The sequence below is a fragment of the Galeopterus variegatus genome, unplaced genomic scaffold, assembly GCF_000696425.1.
Source record: "Galeopterus variegatus unplaced genomic scaffold, G_variegatus-3.0.2 Scaffold105, whole genome shotgun sequence".
Taxonomy (NCBI): domain Eukaryota; kingdom Metazoa; phylum Chordata; class Mammalia; order Dermoptera; family Cynocephalidae; genus Galeopterus; species Galeopterus variegatus.
The window spans coordinates 522,297-546,976 of NW_007726216.1; the positions used below are offsets into that span (position 1 = coordinate 522,297).

At 43.3% G+C, this 24,680-nt stretch overlaps 1 protein-coding gene across 9 annotated transcripts in view; it reads left to right on the plus strand.

The window, feature by feature from the left end:
• Positions 1-11,939, plus strand: part of CASK (calcium/calmodulin-dependent serine protein kinase (MAGUK family)) — a 396,153-nt gene extending 384,214 nt beyond the window's left edge. For all 9 annotated transcript variants that reach the window (XM_008585074.1, XM_008585111.1, XM_008585066.1 and 6 more), the window contains 2 exons: positions 2,758-2,841; positions 6,463-11,939. In XM_008585074.1, coding sequence (XP_008583296.1) covers positions 2,758-2,841; positions 6,463-6,639 — 261 coding nt within the window. In that variant the 3' untranslated portion in view covers positions 6,640-11,939. The remainder of the gene's footprint in view (positions 1-2,757; positions 2,842-6,462) is intronic.
• The last annotated feature ends 12,741 nt before the right edge of the window (positions 11,940-24,680 follow it).

Consider the following 24,680-nt stretch of genomic DNA (forward strand, 5'->3'; position numbering starts at 1 on the left):
TCCCTCTCCCTCTCTCTCTCTCCCTCGCCCTCTCCCTCTCTCCCTCTCTCTCTCCCTCTCTCCCTCTCTCTCCCTACCTTTCTCTACCTCTCTCTCCCTACCTCTCTCTCCCTACCTCTCTCTACTTCTCTCTTCCTCTCTACCTCTCTGGGATTCAGAGAGAGATATTTGCTTGTAAATATTAACAAATTTGCATCTCATCTTGAATCAGAAAGCAAGAGGGTTTAGAGTTCATCTTTAAGTCACCTATTAACTGCCTAAGAGAGGAGAGTCCTTGTGAGCGTTTTCATTTCCTGTCCCTGAAGTGACTCTGAATCTCAGCCAAGCTAAGACTATACCAAAAATGGCACCCACTTGAAACCCATAAGTATAGCAGAGTATGGGGACAGAGACCAAGAACGTGAGGAAATGCGTGATGCCTCTGCTAAAGATAGGAGGCCTACTAGACAAGAAAATCTGTCAGGATTTGAGGCATCTTAGAATTTTTGAAAATACAGTGATATAGGATACAATTAGAAAGTCAAAGCCATGAAAAGGAGGAGGAGGCAAACATGCTAACCACAGGGGCTACTGTAGTGACTGTGATAAACATTAAATTTAGCTCTGAACTTCCTGGCAACCAAGGCAAACAAAGGCAGTCAAGGAATACACCCTGATTCTTAGCCACAGAAGGCATTTGGCCATGTGATGAACATAGCCTTCATTGATGATTTTATGCAGTAAGTGCAGAATGACTCTCATATGTTTATGGATATAGACTAAGGGCGTGAATGTGGTACAGACCTGGATAATCTGCAGGAGTAATTTTCCTAGGTGTTTGTTTTCTGGTGTTGTAATATGATAACAGGCTAGAACTGAAAACATTCGAAAGTCTAGTGACCTAGCAGGCCAGGTCACTGAGCAGAGAAAAATCATTTCACTCCCGGGTGCCATTCTCTACTTCATCCGTGGGTTCCATTCAGCATCCAGGCTGCAAGGATTTCCATCTGGCACTCGGAGTAGCTTCAGGGATAGAAGCAAGTAGGATTTTTCTTCCCATCTCAGTTGCCTAAAAGCTGGCTGTGGGTGGGTATGTATGTGTGACAGAGGGTGGGGGTGATAAGAAAACCATATGTCTCAACCGACTCTGTATTCATCAGATTTGTGAGCAGGAAGGAAGGAAAAAAGGCCCAAGATAACATTGACAAAAAGGACATTTCTAAGTGAAGATTCCTGTTCAGCTCAATTGAGCTATATATGGACTTTTTCATGATGTTTGTTCCTTACTAAAGTCTTCAGTCACAAAAGGATTGGCAAAGAAATTGCCAGTTACCTCTTTCAGAAGTGAACATATGCAAGCTTGAAGAGCTTTCTTACAAGGGGAATCTGAGCCTGTGACTTTAACAATTAAAGAACTTCGATGGATAGATTAAACAATGTGCCGGGTTCCCTTAACCTGCAAGAAGATAGTGTGTGACTAAAATTCAGAAATGTAATCCTAGTGACAACAAGCCTTGCACTAAAAAAGTCAGAGCCTTTAATATCAAATTTGTGTCTTACATACCTATATACTGAAAGAGGCCAAGGGATCTGGACATCACATCTTAGGCACAAGTGGTGACAATTTACTTTGTACCCCATGAATATTCATAACCGATAAAAACAAAACAAAACATTAAAAATAAATCTTTTTGACCTAGAGTTAGAAAAACATTCACAGATACAAAACCAAATGCATGATCCATAAAATAAAAAAATTGATAACTAAAAAAATAAAAAAGAAAGAAAAATATGTAGCTAACAGAATAGACACATTAAATGCTTGTATAAAGGACAGTAAGATGTTTACCCCCAATGCATATGAATTAATTACATGTCAGTCACTTGTGAATTGTGTACTTGTATGTGTTGGGTTTGGTTCCTTGGAGGAGACTTTGTGACCTCCAAAAACATCCTATTCTCCCAGGGGAGAAGCTGAAATAGTAATCCCTTACCAGAATCAACTCCTACAGCATCTGATTGAAGCTTTGCAGTACATCTATGCAAACTAGTAACTCGCCCAGTTAGTGGTTTTCCATGCCTCAGAAGGGAACAGAAAGGGGCTCAGAGATCCTTCTCCCTTGAGTGCAGTGCTTTCTCGTGGGCCTACACATTGCCCACAGCCACACAGCGTCTTTAGTGGCAGGGCTAAGACAAAAGGCCCGGAGCTCATGACTCCAGCCCTGAGCAAGGTCCCTCTTCCCCATGAGTCCCACGGGGGCCTTTCATCAGGGCAATCAGAAGGCCTTATGTAAGAGTGAACACAGCCCTTACAGGTATAGTGGCCCGGATTTGTTAGCCTTGGTCAGTGATTCAAAATTTTAAATGCGATGAAGTGGCCTCCAGTTCAGTGGTGAAGCACACCTGCAGTCCAAGTCTACCCCAAAATGCATTTCCTATCAATTAAAATTCAGGTTACAACTAATAACCAGGTTTAAATGAACATTAACCGGCATAATCAGTGTTAGCTTTTAATGGAGAAAAATCAGATTAATTCAAGAAATTCATAAGAAAAATGTCCAGTTTGTCAACTTTTATTTTCTGATGGCTGTTGTCCATCTTTTAGAAGAAAAGGAGTAATATGTCACTTATAAAGTTGGTAAATTTAGTAACACCTTGCTAAAAATTGGAACTATGGGCTTGAAATTTTCAGCTTTGTAAATTTTTTTATGTACTCATTTGAAAGTTGCATTAGTTATTTCTTCTTTAAGTCTCAATTTTTTTTTTTTTTTTACACAGGCACTGAAGGTCCTGAGAACTGCAGAGTTTGCCCCCTTTGTTGTTTTTATTGCCGCACCAACTATTACTCCGGGTTTAAATGAGGTAAGAATCAATCAGTGTTTTCCCAAATAAGCTCTCCCCGTTGTAAGGATCTGTATGTGTTGTTGCATTCAAAACCAAAGCCCCATCTCATTAAGACAACTAAACAAAGCTCTGCTTTGTTAATGACACTGGGCAGTAAGGTCTCCAGAGCTTGAGGTCCTCTTTGAGTATTAGGAATGAAGCAGCAGTATAAACAGTTTGATTCTTCTAAGATCAGAATCATTAGACAAAATCAAGCCTTAACGCCCAGCACAGTCTAAAGCATATCAGTCTACATTTGCATCAAAAGTCTGCTCTGATGAAACGGTATGTGGAATAGAATGGTCCATGAGACAGCCCGTGTCCTTATCAATAAGTCTGTTTCTAAAGTCTACGGGTAAACCCCTACACCCCATCAGAACGGAGGCTTCCCAGGCATTGCACACCTGCCTACTCCCTCTTCCGATAGGGATTGTGCTAAGACAGCAGCAGCCCCCAGAGCCAGCTCTGGGCCAAGGAACCCCTTTACGTGAAGCTATAAGGGATCCATGACTTTGGCCTGGTTGCCCAGGTTCTCCTAGGCAGCCTCTGAAGTGGAACCCTTATGGGATTTCTGTCCAGGCCCCTAGAGACTACCAAACCTAGAAATGAGCTCTGCCCACTATGAAGCCAACTCGTCAACAGCTGCCACAGAGATAGTGCCTGCGAGATTGGCTGTGCCTTCTCCTACCAAGCCAACTTAGAGGGCTTTCTATTACTGGGCAGATGAGAAGGGTAGTTATCATGTGTCTGGTAAGTATAGCGGTGCCTATCTGCTGCAGGCTCCTTACTTAAGAGGAGACTCCTATACAGAGTTATCCTGAAGACCATTACTTTTGCAGGTTTGAGAAACCATCAGAGGACTCTTGGCTCTGTGCAGTAAACACTGGCCTAAACTCACCCAAGCTTATAATACAGTTAAATCAAGGCTTGGAAATTTTCACCTTGTGTACCCTTAAGGAAGATTAAATATTTAAATTTACCTGTGTTAGCCATATTTTCAGTCATTATTTTTTGTCATTTCATTTGCGAAAGGTGTATTCCTTTGTAAAATTCTACTTTCTCATCTTATTTAATGCACAAGCGTGTTTGAAACTCCACATTATGGTTAGCTTTTATCCTTTGGTTGCCATGTATTTTTCTTGAATTATCATCTTTGCTTTGTTTTTGTTTTTGTTCTGCCTGTTTTCCTGCCCTTTTACTAATTTTCCGTAGCTGCCAAAATGGTGCAGAAAATTGCCTGTAAGTACCAGCTAGGAGGTGATGAAATACAGCCCTGTTTCTTTTAATAGATTTAGAATGTAGATGTTTTGTTCCCACAAACCCTTGCTTTTGCTGTTAGAATAAAGGCATTTTGTTTTCACTGAGTTAAACCCTGCTCACATGTGAGTCAAGCATGCAGACAAGCTGTCGTGGAGGAACAAACTGACAAATATATCTTCATCTTAAAAGATCCTGAAAAGGGAGCTTTACTTTTCTGTAAAGAGAACTACATTCAAAAATTGATGCTTTCAGCCATAAATTTTCTTAAATGTTTTCATCAGCCCAGCTTTCTGAGCAAATCATAGACTCTGCTAGTGGTTTTTGAAGCCCAGGACTATACATTCAAATAGAATCCCTTAGCCCAGAGAGTAACATTATAGGAATCGTTCCTTCTCATTGTGGTAGGAAGCACTCCTGTCTTCAGGTGAATGCACATTTCCTAAAATGGGGCTTTTGCATTGTGTTTCTTGTAAAGCCAAGCCACAGTGAAAATACTATGCTTTTTTAAGTGCAAGCAGAACATGTGTTGCTAGGACCTTAGAAGGTGATTAACTGAGGTCTTATCTACACTGTCATATGTTAACCCTAACATTCAAAGCATGCCGTGTCCTGCTTTGAAATTCCTGTAGAAGATGATAAAACAGGTAGGGCGTTCTCGTCTCAGAGTGTCCTGATAGTAAAGATTGAGTTCCTGAGTGCTCTTGGTGTCTGCACATCCCCACTGCAGTGCCGGGATCAAATCAAGGGATTGAATCAAGTGAGTTTCCCTTATCTCACTTCAGATCCCCTTTCCAGAAAGCTGCACCTGAGAGCCAAGGCTTGCCTGGGCTTCTTGGCAGCCTCATCAGGAAGGGTCTCTTGCAAATGGCAGAAGGGCCTCAGAGAAGAGAAGGGCCCTAAGCCAGCACTGGCACTACAGCTCCTAGGCCCCTGAAGGCACCCCATCTTTTATTTTCTCTGGAGATCTGTCTCTGTCACCCTAGGCCCCCATTTTGTTATACAATTGCTGTCTCTTGATTATAGATTTAATACTCATAAAATCCTATAATGACCAATATCGGCCAGCCAAGTGCTTGTTCTTTCAGCAGCATTTATTAAGCACTTACTGTATGCAAGGCACTATGCCTAGTGCTGGGGCATAGCAATTACAGGACACATAAAAGAAGTTTACACCCTAGTTGGGGGAGAGATACTAATCAAATAAACAGGTATTTAATTGTATGTATGTTGAAGACTCAGCCCAATAGCTCACCTTCCTAGTGTTTGGCAGGTGAGGAGGTGGTTAATGTGACTCACAGAGTTCCCTAGTTTCAAATTTGAGCTTGTCCTTTGGGAGCTCAGCATAACAAATTTGATTTTTGAAGATACAGAGGCAGACTTCTTTTGGGCAGCCCTTAAGAGATCCCTATCTTGAAAGAACTGCTCTCCTGTGACAAAAGCTGTACTCTCGCAACAAACTGAGGACCCTGAATTTCCTCCTACTGCTGGCTCACCCCGGTGAGAGTTCTCAGAATCCATAGCAAGCTATGTTTAGGGAACATGTTTACTGCAGCAAACCTCCCTAAAGTTCAGTAGCTTCTCTTCTTTCAGAGTTTTTTTCATAAGAGATGTGAGTACCTACTAATAGTGACATTTGTCTGGCCATTTCCAATGCAGGCCAATTTGAGGGATTCATCCAAATGCCAGTTGCTGTTGTATTTGGGAAATGGCCTTATTCCATCCATTATTCGTAACATCCAAAAAGCTTCTGCCTCTGGCATCCACTGCTTTGAGTGAGGGCCATTATATGTAATTGAATTCCTAGAACATGCTGGACCTTTAAGTAGAAAAGGAAAAAATACAACTTAATTTGTTGTCCAAAGGCAGGGGCTTATTGGAGGACCTAGAAGCCCTGTCACTGTAACCCTCCCACCAGATGGGAGGGAGGCTTAAGCCTAGGGCTCGGGGCTTCCTGCGGACCTGGGTTAGAGGAATAAGAGAAGAACGGCTTGGGCCACAGTAGCCACTGGTAACTCACGTGGCCTTACCCCGACTGACTCTGGGGACAGGAACAGCTAGGCCTGGGTTGGGGTGACATGTTTGCTGAAGAGTGTCTGTTTTCTCTGGTTCATCTGGTTTGTCGTGGAGCCTCCTGCTGCATGTTGAGCAGTCCCTGTCTCCTCTGTCACAGAGCGGACTTGGCTTCGTGACCAGATGTGGCATGTTAGGCTCTGGCCTTGACTGTTTCTGACACTGGGACGAACAGCCATGTGAAAGAGAAAGAATCCAACTGACTTCTCTCTCCTGTTTGCTTTTCCCTTCCCCCACACCCACCCCTGCCTCCATCCCATGACCATTTAGGATGAATCTCTTCAGCGTCTGCAGAAGGAGTCTGATATCTTACAGAGAACATATGCACACTACTTCGATCTCACAATTATCAACAATGAAATTGATGAGACAATCAGACATCTGGAGGAAGCCGTCGAGCTCGTGTGCACAGCCCCGCAGTGGGTCCCAGTCTCCTGGGTCTATTAGGCCCCTCCCCAGATATCTGAGCATAACTGGGAGCCACCTCATACATGGAAAAGCCTCTTTGTTATCGGCCTTGTATCAGCAGGTCGTGGTCCCTAGAGACTACCTAGTTGTAGTGTGACCTACATTTATAATTATTGTCATGTCCAAATAGATAGGAGGAGAAAAACAATTACACACTAATTTAAAGAGACAGTATCTTTTTTAATCAGTTCTCCTAAACTTTAATAAAATGTATCTTTAAATGTATGTATTATTCAATCCTTTGGAATGTTATATTTTTGGAAATCATAGCTTTTTATTTCCAAGGCCCCTAAAAACTGCACAAAATAGATGCTGCTTTCTATAATCTATTTTAATAATAATAAACAATGATTCTGTTACCTTGACTGGGGGTGGAACACTACATTCTTTTTAGAGTCTGATTTTATGGATTGGAATATCTTTCTTTCCTTTATTTATTTGAAATAATTAGTCTAGTGATTACAAAACAGTCATAAATTTTTAAAGGCCTTTTTTTTCTTTTTTTTTTTTTAGAATAGCATTTTTTTTAAGTCCTTTATGTAACATCCAGATAATGTGATACTGTCTCTTTGAAGCACCCTGTAAACCTTTTAGAGATTTGAAGTTGGGTCTTGACTCTTAATGCATGTGGACAGTCGCGAGCGTTTATGCTGTCGGTGTGTCTGTGTTGGACAAAACAATCTGTAATCTACAGCAAAGTACATTCCGTTCACGGGGCACACCCAGGGGAATAAGAATAAAATGCTATTATGACTAAGTTGTAAACCTATGCACATCCCTTGCATTTCGGGCAACTTTATAAAAAAAAAAAAAGAAACTGATTTTTATTAATAATAATCATGTAGTGAAATGTGTTTGTAATTTTGTCTCAATTTAATTTGTTGTAAGGTGGGAGGGGGAATTGCTGGTTTCACCATTTCAGATCTGTGTTGTCTAAGAGTATTAACGTTTTAAGTAAAGAAATGAGGATTTTTAATCTGTATGTAATTGTTTTAAAGCACCCATTTTAAGAGAAAATACTGTGCAATGAAGAAACCAGTTTAGGCATTTGCTATAAACTGAATTATTCCAAAAGAATAATCTATAACAGCCCTGTAAATTCCTTTAAAATGATAACTAACAGGACAGTTTGACCAATTTTTTTTAAATATACTTCCTTTTACGTGTTCAATAATTAAATGCCTTTGGATCCTTCATTTCATTATAGATTTGTGCAGGTGTCCAAGCTGATAATCTTTTCGATTTTATAATTTGTTAGATGCTCATTGAACCATCGAAGGCCCAGGAATGAGTATCGGTTGGCAGGGTGACAAAATCGCCTGCCAGAGCACAGCTCGGACCACGTGTGACTTGCAGAGAGCAGTGGGCCCGAGGGCCGCGGGTGTACTGGAGGCCACCTGTGGTCTCTCCTTCCTCTTGCTGTATCCCTTGGCACAGGGGAATCATCTGTCCTTGTTGCTTTAGAGACATTAACCATCTCATCACCCTTCCATGAGGTCACATTCTTCCAATACAGGAGATTCGGGCTGGGGGTTTTCAGACTCTTTGCCAGAGGTCAGTAGGATGTTTTCATTAGCCTGTGAGGGTGTGAAGTGCTTATATAAACCTGTGATCCTTGAAAACATACCATCGTTTTTGCTTCTTGTAAGTTAGATGGCCTCAGTCACTTTGTGCCTTGGCAGGATGTGCAGGGTGTGTTCTGAGCTGAACAGCTCCTCTTAAAGGACCAAACAGAGAAGGCATTTGTATACTCCTTTTACCTTGTCAACACCCCACCCCCACCTACTGTTATTAAACGATGCTGATTTTTTTTTCCTGATGTTGTTCTTTGTCAGTGACCAGATGAGTCAGCGGCTTACTAGCAAGGTGTTAAGTGAACTACTTCTGTTTGGGCCCCAAGTGGGGTGACCAAACAACCAAACCAGAGACAGTCTTCAACAGTGGTCTCGCCCTAGATGGAGAGAGAAACCTTCAAAGAGTTGTTTAGGGCTGTGTTAGGACTGATTTAAATCTCATCAATGCCAAGGCCAGACAGTCATTCCTGTGATGGTACTGACCAACAATCCGGGCTCCTCTCAGCGTGAGAGTGCCTGCTCTACCTCTTTTCCAACGAAGCACAAAGGAAGAATACAACGGACATATGGGAAACAGAAACTTCCCTTCCTCTGGTAGAAACCCCCATGCCTCCACTTGCCCTTTCAGACCAAAATCTCCAGAGATGCCGACATGTGCTTCTTAAGCCATCCACCGTGTTCATAAAGGTGGGTTGAGCACAGGAGGAGGAAAGCAATGTGGCTTAAAGGCCTGTGCATCCTCCGAGCCACATACAGGCAGGCAGCATTCTGGCCATTGTGCTGATGGCCACATCCCCACACCGAGAACTCCTTGACTACTCAAAGAGATCATCGTCCTCTAAAGCAATGTCTTTATGACCTAACAGAAAAATACTTAAATTTCTGAATTCACAGTGATTTCAGGACATTGCTGCTGCTGCTGCTACATTGCACTTGTCCACTAAGCAATCACAGAAAATTGCTAAAAGCTTCTTAACTGCTTCCATTCCATCAGCAAAACCATTCTTTTTCCTTTTCAATACCAGACCAAATGATTAGATTCCTAAATCTTATCAGTGGTCAAATGAAGCATTGAAGAGCCATATTATGAGGGTTCTCTCCCGCACCCCAACCCCACTCCCTACAGTAAGAAAGAGAGTGTTCCTACATGTTGAATTCTTTGTTAAAAAAAAAATGAAATGTCCTGATTTTCTAATCATAAGGCAGCGAGTACATTGCACATGCAGCATATTCAATTTTAACGCTAAAAAGGAAAACGTCACTCAATTTAATTCATCTGGAAGTTTCCCAGTGTGAAGATAACATTGTAGCTTTTTAAAATGCAATTAAATGTATCTATCTCTTGTCAGGTGAGATGGTTTAAAATATTTGCTCAGAGAGGAAAAGAAATGGTTGACCTACTTCTTGCTATTTGCATTCAGAAGGCATCATCCCAGCTCATCCTATTGGTGGCGAAATATCTAAGGCTGTGCAAAGTCCCCCCTCTTCCCCTGTCCAATTCAGCCCAGCGGGGCCAAGCCTTCCTCTGTGCTCCAGGCATGCCTGGAGGCACTGCCACTACTATCTTTTTAAAGCCTTTGATCTCATCGCTTTGGAGGAGTTTGTTTGTTTGTTTTTAAATCGCTTAAATCTCTTCATTAAGGCTTCGAGTTCATTTCTTGAAAAAGTTTAGTCAATCAAGCCACCCTCCAGGAAACTGGACAGTAGATAGGCCCAGAGTGGAAGCTGCCCCTAAGGATGAGGCAGCCCAAAGCAAACTCTCTTTTCTCTCCCACTGATGTGATGTCCTTTTTTTCATTTCAGGTCAGTTTCTTAACTTAGGGCAAAGAGAACATGCTGCTAAGGCTACCAAGAAAACTGCTTGACTAATACCTTCTTAGTAAAAATGCCTCCCACTCTGTCTCCCTGGGAAGAGAAGGCTCCCTGCAATCAGCGTTCCAAAACAAGCCCCTCACATCCTCTTCCCTCCTGCTTGTTTCCTATCACCAAACCGGTGTGGGTTTCCTTTTGTTTTCTGCTTTTTCAGAACCAAATGCAGCCTCCTAATTCCATCCTCTTCACAAGGGCTTACAATACTGAGGCTGATTATGGCCTGGCATAGGTGAAAGGTCCCTGAGCGCACTTCTCTTGTTCTGCGCCTCTAATTAATTCTTCTCTTAGAAAGAAACTTTGCTTCTAACTGCAGTTTACAGAAGGGCTACATGCTTTAATCATGAATCATTTTGTCTGGGAGAGATTTTCCTTTTCTTATCCCTTTAGAAATAAGGTTTCCCTCTCTGTTTGGCATCTCCAGTTCCAGGCCTGTTCTCATAAGGCTTAAGGCTTGATTGGCTTTGCCCGCACACTCACATTGGTTTGCCTTAAACTTGGAGCTAAGGGAAGGCTCAGATTTTCCAGCTTAGTGAGTGAAGTTTAGCTGTCAGCATAAGCCAGGAAGTGGGGACTAGGGAGAAGACGCATGTGTTCACCAGCATCTCCCCATCCACTCTTTCTCCTGCCACTCTGCGGCTGCAGCAGGTGGGCAGAAACAGCCGCAGAAACCAGAAGGAAGGGGGCAGCTCACCGCTAGGGCAGGCCCTCCCGAGTCTTAGCTCTTTGAGAGGATAGAAAATCCTGAGCTCCCACCATCTCTCACCTGACCCTCCATCAACTCCTTTGAACCTGTGCAAATGGACTGAGCAAAAGAAAATGGAAAGAGATGTTTGTCACCACACAGGAGACCTCGTTTCTGGCCCCAAGCACAACTGTCTCTATGTATGCTCAGAAACTCAGACTTTTCTACCACTTATGTGTCAGCTCCATTCTCTCTGGGGTGTGACTAAGGGAATACGCTAGTGTTCTTACTGACAGCAGCCTGGGAGTGACCATGTCTGGACCCAGAGGAAGTACAATCTCTCTAGAGGGAGTCGTGCTTGGGGGTAGAAACAGGCATCCCTTTACAGTGAGTGGCCCCACCAATTTTTTTCATTTGAAAAAGACCAAGATTCGGAGGGATTGATTTCCAGTCTTAGCTGTCTCCCAAATGTCATCTGTGCAGGCAGCTGCCGAGTGCAGCAGGCAGCATGACTGATGCGAAGGCAGCAACCCTCACATGCTGAGACCAGAGCATCATGTTCCATTGCAGTGTAGGTGCGTCGCCATTCAAACTCAGTTCTGGGGTGGTTTTGCATAAAGTTTTGCCAACGTGTTCTTTTTTCTGTATGTATTATTGCCTTTTTATAAAAGGTTTTGAAGTATTGTCTCAGTGATAAAAAGAGAGATGTTAATGGTTGTTGTATATTCACCGTATCCAATTGTAAGTATTTGCAGGGTACAGCAAAGCCTTAGCTTGCAAGAGCATTTGTGCAGGAGGTGTCCTTCAACACCCAGGAGCTGAAGGGATTGGAAAGGTTCGGATTCTTTGTAAATGTCCTGCTTTCTTTCTCTCTGTGTGTATCTATTTACATGCCTTAGCACACGCCCTCCCATCCTGATCCCTTTGCCCTGTCGCCGGAACAACCAGAATGCTGGCACACAGCCAGCGCAGTACAAGTCGATGAAACCCTAATCAGTTATCTCGTGTGACAGGGGAAGAAGAGAACTCCATAGTACTCTTTGTAGAATATACATACCTGTAGGATGCTGTGTAATGGGAAACCATAGAATTGGGCTTTTGTCATTTCAAAGTTGGAGAAATGTATGAATAAAATGTATAAAACATGAAAAGTCAGTTGTCTCCTCAGATTGCAGGCCAAACAGCTTGGGGACAAACAATACATGGGTTAGAGGAAGAGGGATGACCTAATTTCTAAAGGCCCCTGCAGAGTTTCTTTGCAGGGTTAGGCCTTGAAGACCTTCCCCCAGAGGGCCAGCTCTTGCCCCCTCCCAGAGGAACACGTCCCAGGCTCCTGGTGTCCGTCTAGAAGTTTCAGTCTTCAGCCAGGGCTGTTACAGACTGCATCCTGAGAGCACTTCAAGCTCAATCACTTGCATTTGGATGCAGATTTAGAATAGCTTCAGATTTTTTTTTAAAAGGAAAAAAATCCAAGTTGTGACATCTCCCAGAAATAGAAGTCTAAATTGATTTCAGCGATGTAGGCGCACAGCCTGGAAAACGTGGCCCTTGTTTGACGTTTGTATCGAAAGCCGTAGGAGGAAGCCTGCTCCAGAATTGTCGCTCTGCCTGATGCCTTTGCTGTTTTGTGGTTTGATTTGGTCTCTGGCTGGAGTCTGGGACGTGGCTCCTGGCGTGCCTCACTGACCTGGTTTGCACACCCTCCCTTCCTTCTCTGCCCTTGCGCTACACTTGGCCCAAGCAAAGAACCCTGGTGGCTTCAGAGCCCCACACTCTCATGTGTCAAACAGAAGATCCCAGGCCTGGGTGTGCTCCCTGATTCACTTTAAGATGACCAATATTAAGGAAACAAACTACGAGTGATGATTTGCTCTAATCAAGTAAACTTCACACTACAAAAAATATATAGTAGAGTCTAGACCACATTCAGACACAACTAGTTGAACCCCTGGCCACGTCGTCTTTCTGCAGACTTCTTACCCTAACTGTACAGAGGACAGAAAGCATAGTGCTACCATTACGCTTATCTTCTGAACTTCATGATATTTAAAACACATCCAACATGTCAATATTAAGCTGGTAGAAATGAGTACAGACATGTATTCTGCGTTTTCCTCCAGTTTACTATAATATGGTAAGCTGAATAAATAACACTAGGTATCATTCCATGAACTGCTGCAGCAGAGACTGGTGATCGGCAAAAAGAACGAACGAGGTTGGTGCAGGGGAGTAGAGTTCAACGTCTCTGAGGGTAGCAAGCTCCCTGAAAGAACAATGTAGTAGTGCAAGCCAGCAACTCAGCCAAAGGGAAGGGATGCACCAGGAGAGTGTTCCAGAAGGTGGTATCTGACTTTATCAATGAGTGAGCACAAAACACATGGGGCCTGCAGACTAAATCCCATGGTTACAGCAGTGTTGGAGATACTGCACCCACCCACCACGCCTACTCTACTCTCTTCCCCCATTGACTTTCCAGGGAGTGGGGCTCAGAAACGTTTTCACCATAAACACATTCTTAGGCAAGATCTCTAAAAGCTTCAAGCTACTGCTGTTGCGCACTTCACTCCTCAAAAGGCAGTTTGAGGGCCAGCCCCGTGGCACACTCGGGTGAGTGCAGCGCTTCGGAGCACAGCCGCGCTCCCACCGTGGGTTCGGATCCTATATAGGGATGGCCGGTGCGCTCACTGGCTGAGGGCGGTGCGGGCGACACCACACCAAGGGTTGTGATCCCCTTACTGGTCACGAAAAAGACAAAAAAAAAAAGAAAAGGAAAAACGAACAAAGGTATAAACAGCCAGTTCACAGATCAAATCTGAATGGCCTTCCTCAAAATTCAGAAATAGTCAGGAAAATTAGAACCCAGCTCAGTGCCCAGCACAGAGTAAGCTCTTCATAAATGTTTATTGGGTAAAGAATAAGCGAAGGTACCTGACACTGATCCTCCCCTCTGGCCCCAGCTCCAGGCTCTCCCTGCCTTTCTTGGGAGACCCTGGGCCAGCTCGGCCCCCCTCCCAGCCCCTTGCTTCCAAAGGCGACAGTTGTGTGGACATAAGCTGGTGTCTTGCACTGGCCTGAAATGCTGGAACATTGCAAACGCCTACCAGAAAGTGCTCACACAGGTGTGAACAGCCCCAGAGGATGTCAGGCCTTTAAAAAAATATTTTTTTTAGTTTATTTACTTTTTTTCCCTTTTGTTAAACTTATTTTGAAAAAAGTTTTAAACCCACAGAAAAGTTGTGAGACTATTACAATGAGCCCTATATGAACCCGTCTAGATTCACATCTTATGAGCAGTTTGCCATAGTTTCTCTCTGTTTGTACGTATATATAACATATGCGTTGCTGTTCTCATTCCGATTCATTTTTGCTGAATCAGTCGACAGTAAGTTGCCCACACTGTGACACTTCACTCCTGAATACTTCTCAAGGACATTCTCTGACATAGCCACAATACGACGATCAAATTCCAAAAATTCAACTTCAACACAATGCTCTAATCCAATCCAGGGTTTATTTGCAAATTTGGCCAACTGCCCCAAGACCGTCCTTTATAGCAAGGCTTCCTTCAACCCAGAGGCTTGCACTGCACTTAGTTGTCATGCCTCTTTAATCCCGGATGGTCCCTCAGCCACTCACTGCTCTTCACAACTGACTTTATTAAGAATCAAGCTTATTGGGCCTTTCTCACTCTGGGCAGAAGGAGAATCAGCTATCACCCAGTGAGCCCATGGAAAAGGCCCCCTGTCGTGATAGGAATTTTCCAGGTCTGCCTTGAGAAAATGTATCCAGCCTTTGTGCCATGGGCAGGACGTTATAGGAGCAGGGAGGAGGGAAACCCACACGTGTTAAGCAGCACCTACTTAGCCATGTGCCAGGCATAGTTACATCCTTTAGTCCTCAAAACAACTCTGGTGGGAGGTACCACTATGCCCACTTTACAGATGCCAAAACTGAGGCCTGAAGAGGTCAAGTAATTTTATTCTCATATGCAGATGCTTGATATAGATATTGGACCCCCCAGTTCTAACAAGAAGAAAGCCCAACTCCCATCCCATGTGTGCTTTCAGAAACAGCTTGGTGACCCCCATATGGAACTGGAGGGGGCCTTAGGAAGAGGGAAGTAGTGGCCATGACAGCAGTCCTTCCCTGCTGGGACCTGGGAGAGCTCAGGGGGAGCTGCTGCAGCAGGGGCCAGCTGAAAGCAGGCAGGCAGTGCCGGGCAAGTAGGAGGAGCCACTTCCGAGCAGGGAGCACGGAGCCCCAAGGATGGGTAGGCATGAGCCCCTTGCCTTTGCCCACATTCACGCAAAGTCCGGGCAAGTCTTCCTAGCGCATGGGCCATGGCTGAACTCAATCAGCACAGCCCAGAGCCCAGCGAGAGTTTGCTAAGGGTGAGTTCTCCCAAGGGGAACCAGGGAGTGGGGTCCGACTTTCAGTCCATATGTGACCCTTGAGAAAGTTGGCTTGATGGGAAAGCACACCTATGCGTATTTGTGTTGCCTTGATCAAAGTCTGTTGGCAAATGGTACAATCTTTCCATAGGTTACTGGTGGAAGTTACAGAATGAGCCTCTGCTTGCCTAGAGTGCCAACCAAGTTGTGGTAGTCTCCCTTTGTCTGCTAATTTCCTTTTTTCTATAGTAATAGAACCCCCCCCTTTTTTTTTTACCTAGGTGCATGACCAAATAGGATAAAAATTATACTTCCCAGCTTTCCCTGCATTTTGGTTTGGTTGCATGACTCAGGTTTGGCCAGTGGGGTATGAGCACAGGGGAGTGTGCACCTTATAGAGAGTGTTCTTGATAGAAAAAAGGCCTGTTCCTCTTCGAACCCTTCCTCCCTCCTTCTGGCTAGAATGTGGATGTGTTGGCTGGTGCTCTGGCAGCCCTCTTGGATCATGAGGTGACTGGGGGAATAGAAACCAGACACAATAGGGCCGGCCCGGTGGCGCACTGGAGAGTGCGCCGCTTGGGAGCGTGGTGGTGCTCCCGCCGAGGGTTCGGATCCCATGTGGAGACCGGTTCCCGCTCACTGGCTGAGCGCGGTGCGGGCACAACACCGAGGGTTGCGATCCCGTTACCAGTCAGTAAAAAAGACAAAAAAGGAAAAAAAAAAGAAAAGAAAAGAAAAGAAACCAGACATAATGGAGGAATAATATACGAGGAATCTGGATCCTTAAGAGCTGTGGAGCAAACACACTCCAGACTTCCTCTCCCTGACTTTACTTATTTATTTTTAATTGACAAATAAAAATTGTATATATTTATGGTGTACAACATGATGTTTTGATATGTGTATACATCATAGAATGGCTAAATCAAGCTAAGTATCATACACATTACCTCACATACTTATTGTTTTGTGGTGAGGACATTTAAAAATCAATTCTCTTAGCAATTTTCAAGTATACAATACATTGTTATTAACTGTCGTCACCATGTTGAACAACAGAGCTCTTGAACTTATTCTTTCTAACTGAAATTTTGTATCCTTTGACCAACATCTCCCCAAACCTTCCTGTCGGTACTTCATGCTTCTATGAGTGCATCTCTTTTAGATTCCACATATGAATGAGATCTTTGTCTTTCTGTTTCTCGCTTGCTCCACTTAACATAATGTCTTCCAGTTTTATCCATGTTGTCGCACCCCCGGACTTTATTATGAGAGAAATAAACTTCTGCCTTGTTTAAGCCACTGGTATTTGGGGGTTTATGTTACTCGCAACTGAGCTGAATCCTACTTGAGACTCAAGTGGTGACTCACATTTCCTTGGCTCTCACAAAGTGCTTCGCAGCTATTTCTACCCCTCATTCCTCACAATAGCTCTTTGAGGTAAAAGGAATTTTCCTAATGAGGAAATGGAAGCTTCAGCACTCAGTGGTGAGGTGAGACAAACGATGCTGGTTTTGTGTTTCCACAAGGCTGTTCTGCAGCTGCTGTGTTAATCACGAGTAAGCCCTGTAATGTCAGCCGTGTGCCAGGGAAACCGGAAAGCACAAGTCGTTCCGAGTTGGCCATAACCTGAAATTACTGAAGTGCTGTGGTGGGTTTGCTCATCTGGAGACCAGCTCTTAACCAGAGCATGCTATTTTACAAGATCAAAAGACATGCCAGGGAAATACACAAGGCCACCTCTCAGCATGAGAGAGGTAAGTTTCAAATTCCCAGGAGGAGCTGTGGATGATGCTATTCATAATAGACAGTGCTCTGTTTTTGCTGATGAATGTATTTTAAAACCAGAGAAAGCAAAAAATCTAGGGAAAAAATGTTAAAAAGAAAAAAGCTGTGAAAAAGCTATTTAAAAAAAAACTAGAGAAAGCAAAATACTTGCAGCAATGAAAATTACTACTGGGGAGCAGGGAAAAGCCAAAAAATAATACCAGAGTTTGTGTGAACATAAGTTTTCATTTCTCTGTTTGAAAGGCCAGGAGGCAATTGCTAGATTATATGGTAGTTGCGTGTTTAATTTTGTAAGAAATTGCCAAACATTTTCCAGAATGGACATACTCTTGTACCTCCCCGACAGCCATCTATGAGTGATTCAGTTTCTCCCCATCCTTGTCAGCATTTGGAGTTGTCACTTTTTTAACTTTTGCTGTTGTGATAGGTGTGTGGTGTTATCTCATTGTGGTTTAAATTTGTATTTCTCTGGCTGATGATGAACATCTTTTCACATGCTTATTTACCATCTGTAGATTCTCTTCGGTGAGATGTCTGTTCATGCCTTTTGCCCATTTTTGTAAATACATTGTTGGCTTTTTTACTGTTGAGTTTTGAAATTCCTTCGTGGGATATGTGGTTTGTAAATATTTTCTCCCCAGCTATAGCTTATCTTTTCATCCTATTCACATGGACTTTTGCAAAACAAAACTGTTTTAATTTCAGGCTGGCTAGTTAGCTCAGTTGGTTAGAGTGTGGTGTTGATAATACCAAGGTCAACGTTCAATCCCTGTACTGGCCAGGTGCCCAGAAAAAAATTTTTTTTATTTTGATGATCTAGAATTTGTCAATTTTTCATTTTATGGATTGTCCTTTCAGAGGCAAGTCTAAGAACTCTTTGCCTAGCCCTAGAGCCCCCTTTTCTTCTAAAAGTTTTATAGTTTTATATTTTACATTTATAATTCCATTATTCATTTTGAGTTCATTTTTGTATAAGGTATGAGGTTCAGGTCAAGGTTCATTTTTTTGCATATGGATGTCCAACTGCTATAGCAGCATTTGTGGAAAAGGCTGTCCTTTCTCCATTGAATTCCTTTTGCACTGTTGTCAAAAATTGGCTGAGCATATCCGCATTGGTCTATTTCCGGGTTCTCTTTCTGTTCATTGATATGTTTCCATTTTCTTATCCCTCTGACCATACCACACTGTCCTGATTACTGTAGCTATACAGTAAGCCTTAGTATCACATAGAGTGATTCTTCCCACTTTATTCTTTCTTGTCAAGATTGTTTTAACTATTCTAGGGACTGTGCCTTTCCACATAAATTTTAGAATAAGCTAATATATGTCTATAAATAACCTTGTTGAGATTGTGATAAGAATTGCATTGCTCCTCTAGAACAATTTGGGGAGAACTGACATCTTTACTATGTTGAGTCTTCCAATCCATGAACATAGTATGTCTCCATTTATTTAGGTCTCCTTTTATTTCTTTCATCAGCATTTTGTACAGATCTTGTACTCATTTTGTTAAGTGTATACCTAAGTATTTCATTTTCCTTGGAGTGATTGTAAATGGTATTATGTTTTTCATTTTGGTTTCCAGGTGTTCATTGCTAGTATTTAGAAATGTGATTGATTTCTGTGTATTGATCTTGCTTCCTGGGACCTTGCTGAACACTCTCATTGTTTCCAGAAGTTTTTTGGTAGATTAATTAAAATTTCCTACATAGAAAATTGTGTCATTTGCAAATATGAACAGTTTTAGTTCTTCCTTTCAAATCTGTATGTCTTCTATTTCTTTTTCTTGCCTTATTGCTCTGGCTAGAATTCCAGTACTATGTTGAATAAAAGTGGTAAGAGTGAACTCTTTGCCTCGTTCCCAATCTTAGGAAGAAAGCATTCAGTCTTTCACAAGTATGATACTACCTGTAGATTTCTTGTAAATGCTCTTTATCAATTTGAGATCACTCCCCTCTATTTCCAACTTGTTGAGAATTTTTATCATGAATGGGTATTGGATTCTGTCAAATGTTTTTTCTGCACCAGTTTGTATAATCATATAATTTTTCTTCATTAGCTTGTTGACATGGTAGATTACATTGATTTTCAAATGTTGAACCACCTTTGCATACCTGAAATAAATCCCACTTGGTCATGGTGTATAATTCTTTTGGAACCTTTTTTTGTGGGGGGGGGGGGGGCAGCTGGCCAGTATGGAGATCTGAACCCCTGACCTTGATATCGTCAGCACCATGCTCTCCCAAGTAAGCTGACTGGCTAGCCCTTTTAGAATCTTTTTAAAGTCATTTCTTCTGAACCTTAAGTTTCAGCTCCAGAAGAGAAATGTCATCTTATTATCTAGAGGCAGGGAAGTTTACTCAGGGTCTAGAGATTAGATATATGGATTTATATTCTAGTTTTGCCACTTACTAGCTCTGGACCTTTAGCAAGTCACTTAATTCTCTAAACCTCAGTTTCCAAATCTGTAAAAGGGGGAAACAATGCCTATGTCACAAGATTGTTATAAGAACTAAATGAGAGAATTGGATGATTAGGCGTTGATTACCTAGGAAGCACATAATAAGCAGTCAATAATGGCAACTATTTGATTTTCAGAGCAACAAGCATTTTGGAGTAGAATTAGAAAAATTTTGGAAAGGAAGCTAAATATAATATTAAGAACAGGGCACAGAGATGACATATTGGGGTTTATCCTAAATGATTACAACCTTGGGTTGTTCGGTGATTTATTTTTTCATGCTATTGAGTGCTTCAATAATAGGTAGCACTGCAAGACACCAAGAGGGTCATTCAAAGACATTCTCATTAATAGTTATTAACTTATTAAATGAAACAGAATCTCACCGTGGGAGCCCAGATCTCATTAGCGACCTGTCCTGCACATGTCACTTCACCCTGCCTTTTCAGGCCACAGAGCACCACAATTATAACTTCTAATTGCCAGGTGGTCTTCAAAACTCCCAGCCTTGTTTCTTTGGATCTAACTATGTCTTTAAACAGGGTACAAATAAGGCAAGTCCACTTTTTGGTGGTGGTACAGGAAAACAAATTGGCTGGGAGAAGAATAAGCAGCAAATGAAACGGAATCTCACACTCTACTTTCAACTCCACGCTCTTTGAAAACAAAAAAGGAATCAAATTGATCTATGACATTGGCTTTGAAATGCTCACAGTTGTGACTCACAGTGAAAGATTTCTGTATTGTGATCCGTTACACACACACACACACACACACACACACACACACACACACACACACGACTGAAGCAAAAGTTTAATGAAATGATACTTTTCTTACTACCCGTGATGCGTGCTGAAAAGTCCCCATCTACTTTGTTACTATTATTTTTTATTGTTGATTGCAACTACCAATGCCACGACCCACTAATGGATCAAGCATGAGCCATGAGGGCTGGTCGCTCAGCTTGCTTGGGAGAGCGTGGTGCTGCAAACACCAGTGTCAAGGGTTCGGATCCCCCTACCGTCCAGCTGCCAAAAAAAAAAAGTCACAAGCCGCGGGCCTTGGCCACGAGGTAATGTAGACCCATAGGGAACTCTGCTGGGCTGCTGGGAACCCCAAAGAAACACCTCCAAAAGCCCCCCTACAAGTTGGTGTGTCAGTCAGTCTAGCTGTGAACAAAAATCCTTTTTCTCCCCTCAGCATCACAGTTGTAAAAGTGAGCAAAATTTTAAGGGAACTCCCTTGAAAATTGCAAATGTTTGTGTAAGTTCTTCTAAACTTCCTCTTCCTGGAACACAAATAGAAGGAATAGAAGGAACATTCATTCAGGAACTGAAGTTGGCCGGGACTGGCCACGCTTCACTCCAGCCCTTCCAGGCCACAAGGAGGCAGGCGCCGAAGTGCTCTTTGAGACCAGGCGCTGCCCACATGCCGGGGACTGCAGATGGAACATTCCTTCTTGAGCGAGCCCAGCCCCTGCGAGTGAGTGTGTGTGTCTGTGTCTGTGTGTAGCAGGCAGGGAATCGTGATTCAGTTGTTACTGCTCCTTAACACACAGGAATACCACCTCCCCTGGTGTGACTCCTGTCCCCCTCATCCTTTCCTGACAATGCTAAGTGCAAGCTGTGCCAGCACCACACCCAAAACCCACAAGAGCCACTAGACATAGGGACACTCTCTGGGCTACAGGGTGAATGGGGCAAAGATGGAGCACTCAGACTTCTGGGGTTTATCCTAATTCAATGGAAAACTCATTGAATGTCACAAGCAAAAAAATACAAAGAAAATAAATAAATAAATAAAATAAAAAATGAATGTCACAAGAAGTTTCTCCCCCCTGGGGTGGAGACTTGGGTGGGACTCCAGGAAAGACTGTCCCTTGCTCTGTGGAGCCATCGGGCCCATATGCAGGTAGAAAGGCAGGGCCCACCCTTCACTCTTGGGGGAAACCTGAACACAGTCTCAGAGAGGGAAGTGAAAATACAATGTGATCGCACACACTGTTTCTGTGCATGATCATAGAAAAAGGAGGTACCTTTCAAGATGAACACGTGGTCATACATGCAACACGTGAAAAAAGAAGGGGCTTGCTGTATCTGTCATCAGAGCGGTGTCTCCCAGTCTCCCGGATGTCAGGGCTTTTTGGAGAGAAATGCTACTTTACTCTGTAACTTCAGGCTAACTGGTGTCCCCAGAATTGTTGTTTATTCTTTTGGAGTTCTGAGCAGCAGTTTTTTGTGTGCTGTTTGTTTTTGGCAGCGGCTGGTAAGGGGATCCAAACCCTTGACCTTGGTGTCACAACACCACGCTCTAACTGAGCTAACCAGCCAGCCCTGAGCAGCAGTTTTTAGGCAACACAGAGCTGGGGTGAAGGCAGGCAGGTAAACTGAGGACCTGGAACTTGACTGGCCCCTTTAGCTCCAAAGACCCACACGGTGTGACATTCCATCGAGAGCTCTGCAGAGAGCAAGGCCGATCAGGAGAGTGGAGTTTCCCAAGTGAGGCTGGGGAGATGGGCCTTAGACTGGAGGACAAGAAAAAAGTCCTCTCCGGGAGTTTGGTCTCAGAAACACAGCGAGGCCCTGGCTTTCCCAGTGCCTGTGGGTGGGGAAGGAAGTTAAGGCAGCCCAGCAGCAGGGGCCCCCGAGGGCTTGGGGCCTGGGAGATCTGCCCACGGCCACATCTAGCAGTAGTCAGTGGCCTACGTACTTCTCTTCCATTGTAACCTTCAGGAAAGTCTCACTCACTGTGCAGCCTGATGTTCCCATCTGGGCCAGGAGGGATTAAGGTGGGGGACTTAAACCATCTTTGGGCCCAAAGATCAAAGAGGAGAGTAAGGTCCCCTCCCTTGAGTTCGGGGTGAGGATGACAAAAGGGACCAAAAGTCAAGGACAGCTGCACCCAGCAAACAGTGCCCTCTAGAAGGAGGCATTGTGGTGGCCTGACAAGAGGTGGGTGGGCGTGAGGACCACGGGAGAGCCTCCCAGAAACAGCCAGAGGGCCTTCCGAGAAGGAACATGTTCCAAAGATCAAGCTTCCGGGGAGCTGAATATAATAAGTCCTGGTGTGGAAAACATGTTTGAAGGAAAAGCATGAATCTTTTGTCTCAATATTTTGTCTCCTTTCTTGAAAGAACCAATATGAGGAGGCCGTAGCATTCCTGCCAGAGCAAACACTGGGTGGAGAAGCCTGGCTGGAGGCCAGCGGGTCACTCACCACATTTCCCCCTCAAGTCTGTTCTTCTGACAGCCTGAGACGTGCAGATTTGATCCTACCAGGTGAGTCACTACTTTGGAGCCACTAGTACTTTGGCGCATTCCTAGCATATCCCAATTTTCCTAGTTCTCCTCTCCTTCTGGGCACACTGGGGACCACACTTCTCCCTGTCTCCATGAAGTGTGGCCATGTGACTTTTGTGGCCAATGAAGGGTTAGCAGCAACGTGTGTCACATCTGGGTGGAAGTATTTAAGAATTACGCGTGATCCTGCCAAGCTCTCCTGTGTTGCAGCAACCCCTGGAGCCTCAGGTTTGAATAACAATATCCTAAGATGGCGGATCATTTGTCAGCCTGAGTCCCTGAGTGGCTACAAGGAGCAGAGCCTTTCTAATGACCCTACATTGGACGTGCAGAATGAGCAAGAAATAAATCTCAGTAAGTCACTGAAGTTTGCGGGTTGTTTGTTACCACAGCATCATTTGGCCCATCCTGACTAGGACACATGATTTTGCTTAGCAGAAGCTATGGCACCTAACATTTCCCAAGGTGCTAACTAGCCAGTGGTGGGGTGAGAGACTTAATGAGCTCAAAATGGGAACTCTTCCCTCCCCGTTCTTTCATGAGACCTCATAATGGCCACAAATTCACTGCGAACTCATTCCAGGCAACTCTGGGTGTGTTTGGCAGTAAGGACCTCCCACGTTCCCAGAATTCTACTAGGCTGGGTAGCTCTATAAAAATTTGTCTCCCTGGAGGCTATTTCAGTGTTGATACTTGTTCAAAAACATTCAGCCAAGCAAAAAGCTGGCCATCCTGCCACCCAGGCAGAACTGGAGCAGCACTTTGAGGCTGACTCATGAACCTGCTGCAAATAGAAAGAAGGACATTCCTCTCAACGTGGTGTCTTGTTCCTCAGGAACCCAGGCTGCACGTCTGCTGTGCACTTCCATGGTTACCCGAATTTAGAGGTCTGGTCTCCTGGATCCTGATGATCCTCCCTCGGTTACCATGGCTACAACACACGGTTTGTGCAAACAGCATTTCTGATCTCATCTACTGCTTGCGCATTTGGAAAGTAAGGCATTTCGAGAACCAATTCACTTGGAAACATTAAAATCAATTAACGCGTTTAGAGTGTCTTGACCAAACAAAATAAGCCACAATGCAGGAACCTCATGTTCCTCCTACAGGAAAAAGAATGACTGTTTGAAAAATCATTTGACAACTGTTGAAATTTCTATAGAGAGTATATTTTAAGTAATCTCATAGTATTCTATCAATAATAAAGTTCCTGATTTTGATAATGGTATTGTAAGAGAATCTCCTTGTTCTTAGGAAATCACACTGAGGTATTTAGGGGTAAAGCGTCATGATGTTTGCAACTAACTCGAACAGTTAGTAGGAAATAATAATAATATGGAGAGAGAGAGAGAGAGAAAGCAAATATGGTAAAATATTAACAACTGGGAAACCTAGGCAGATGGCCAAAGTGTTCATTCTACTATGCTTGCGACTTTTCTGTAGGTTTGAAATTTTTCAAAATAAAAAGTCTTTTTAAAAAAAATCCCACATGCTCCAGATCAGTGGCTTTCAAAAGTTTTTAACCATAACCCACAAAAAAATTATACACAGCAACCCAGGACACACACATACATACATATGTAATTTGAACAAGTGTATACAAATTAAATAAAAAGTTTCACAAGACAACACTTACTCTTACATTACACGTGATGCTCTGTGACTTTTCTAATCACATTGTTTTATTGGTGGGGTTATTTTTGGCAGCTGGCTGGTAAGGCCTTCCAAACCCTTGCCCTTAGTGCTATCAGCACCACACCTATCATGTTTTGGGTTTCTTTGTTGTTTTTTTTTAAATGCTGGTCATTACCCATTAAATTGAGTCGATGACCACTAGTTGTCAAAACCATTAGAACACTCCTGCACTCGGTGGTACTTTCTGCAACATTTCTAATACTTAGTATTATGTAGAGACACAGAAGTACCATTGCTGTGAAGAATTGACAACTT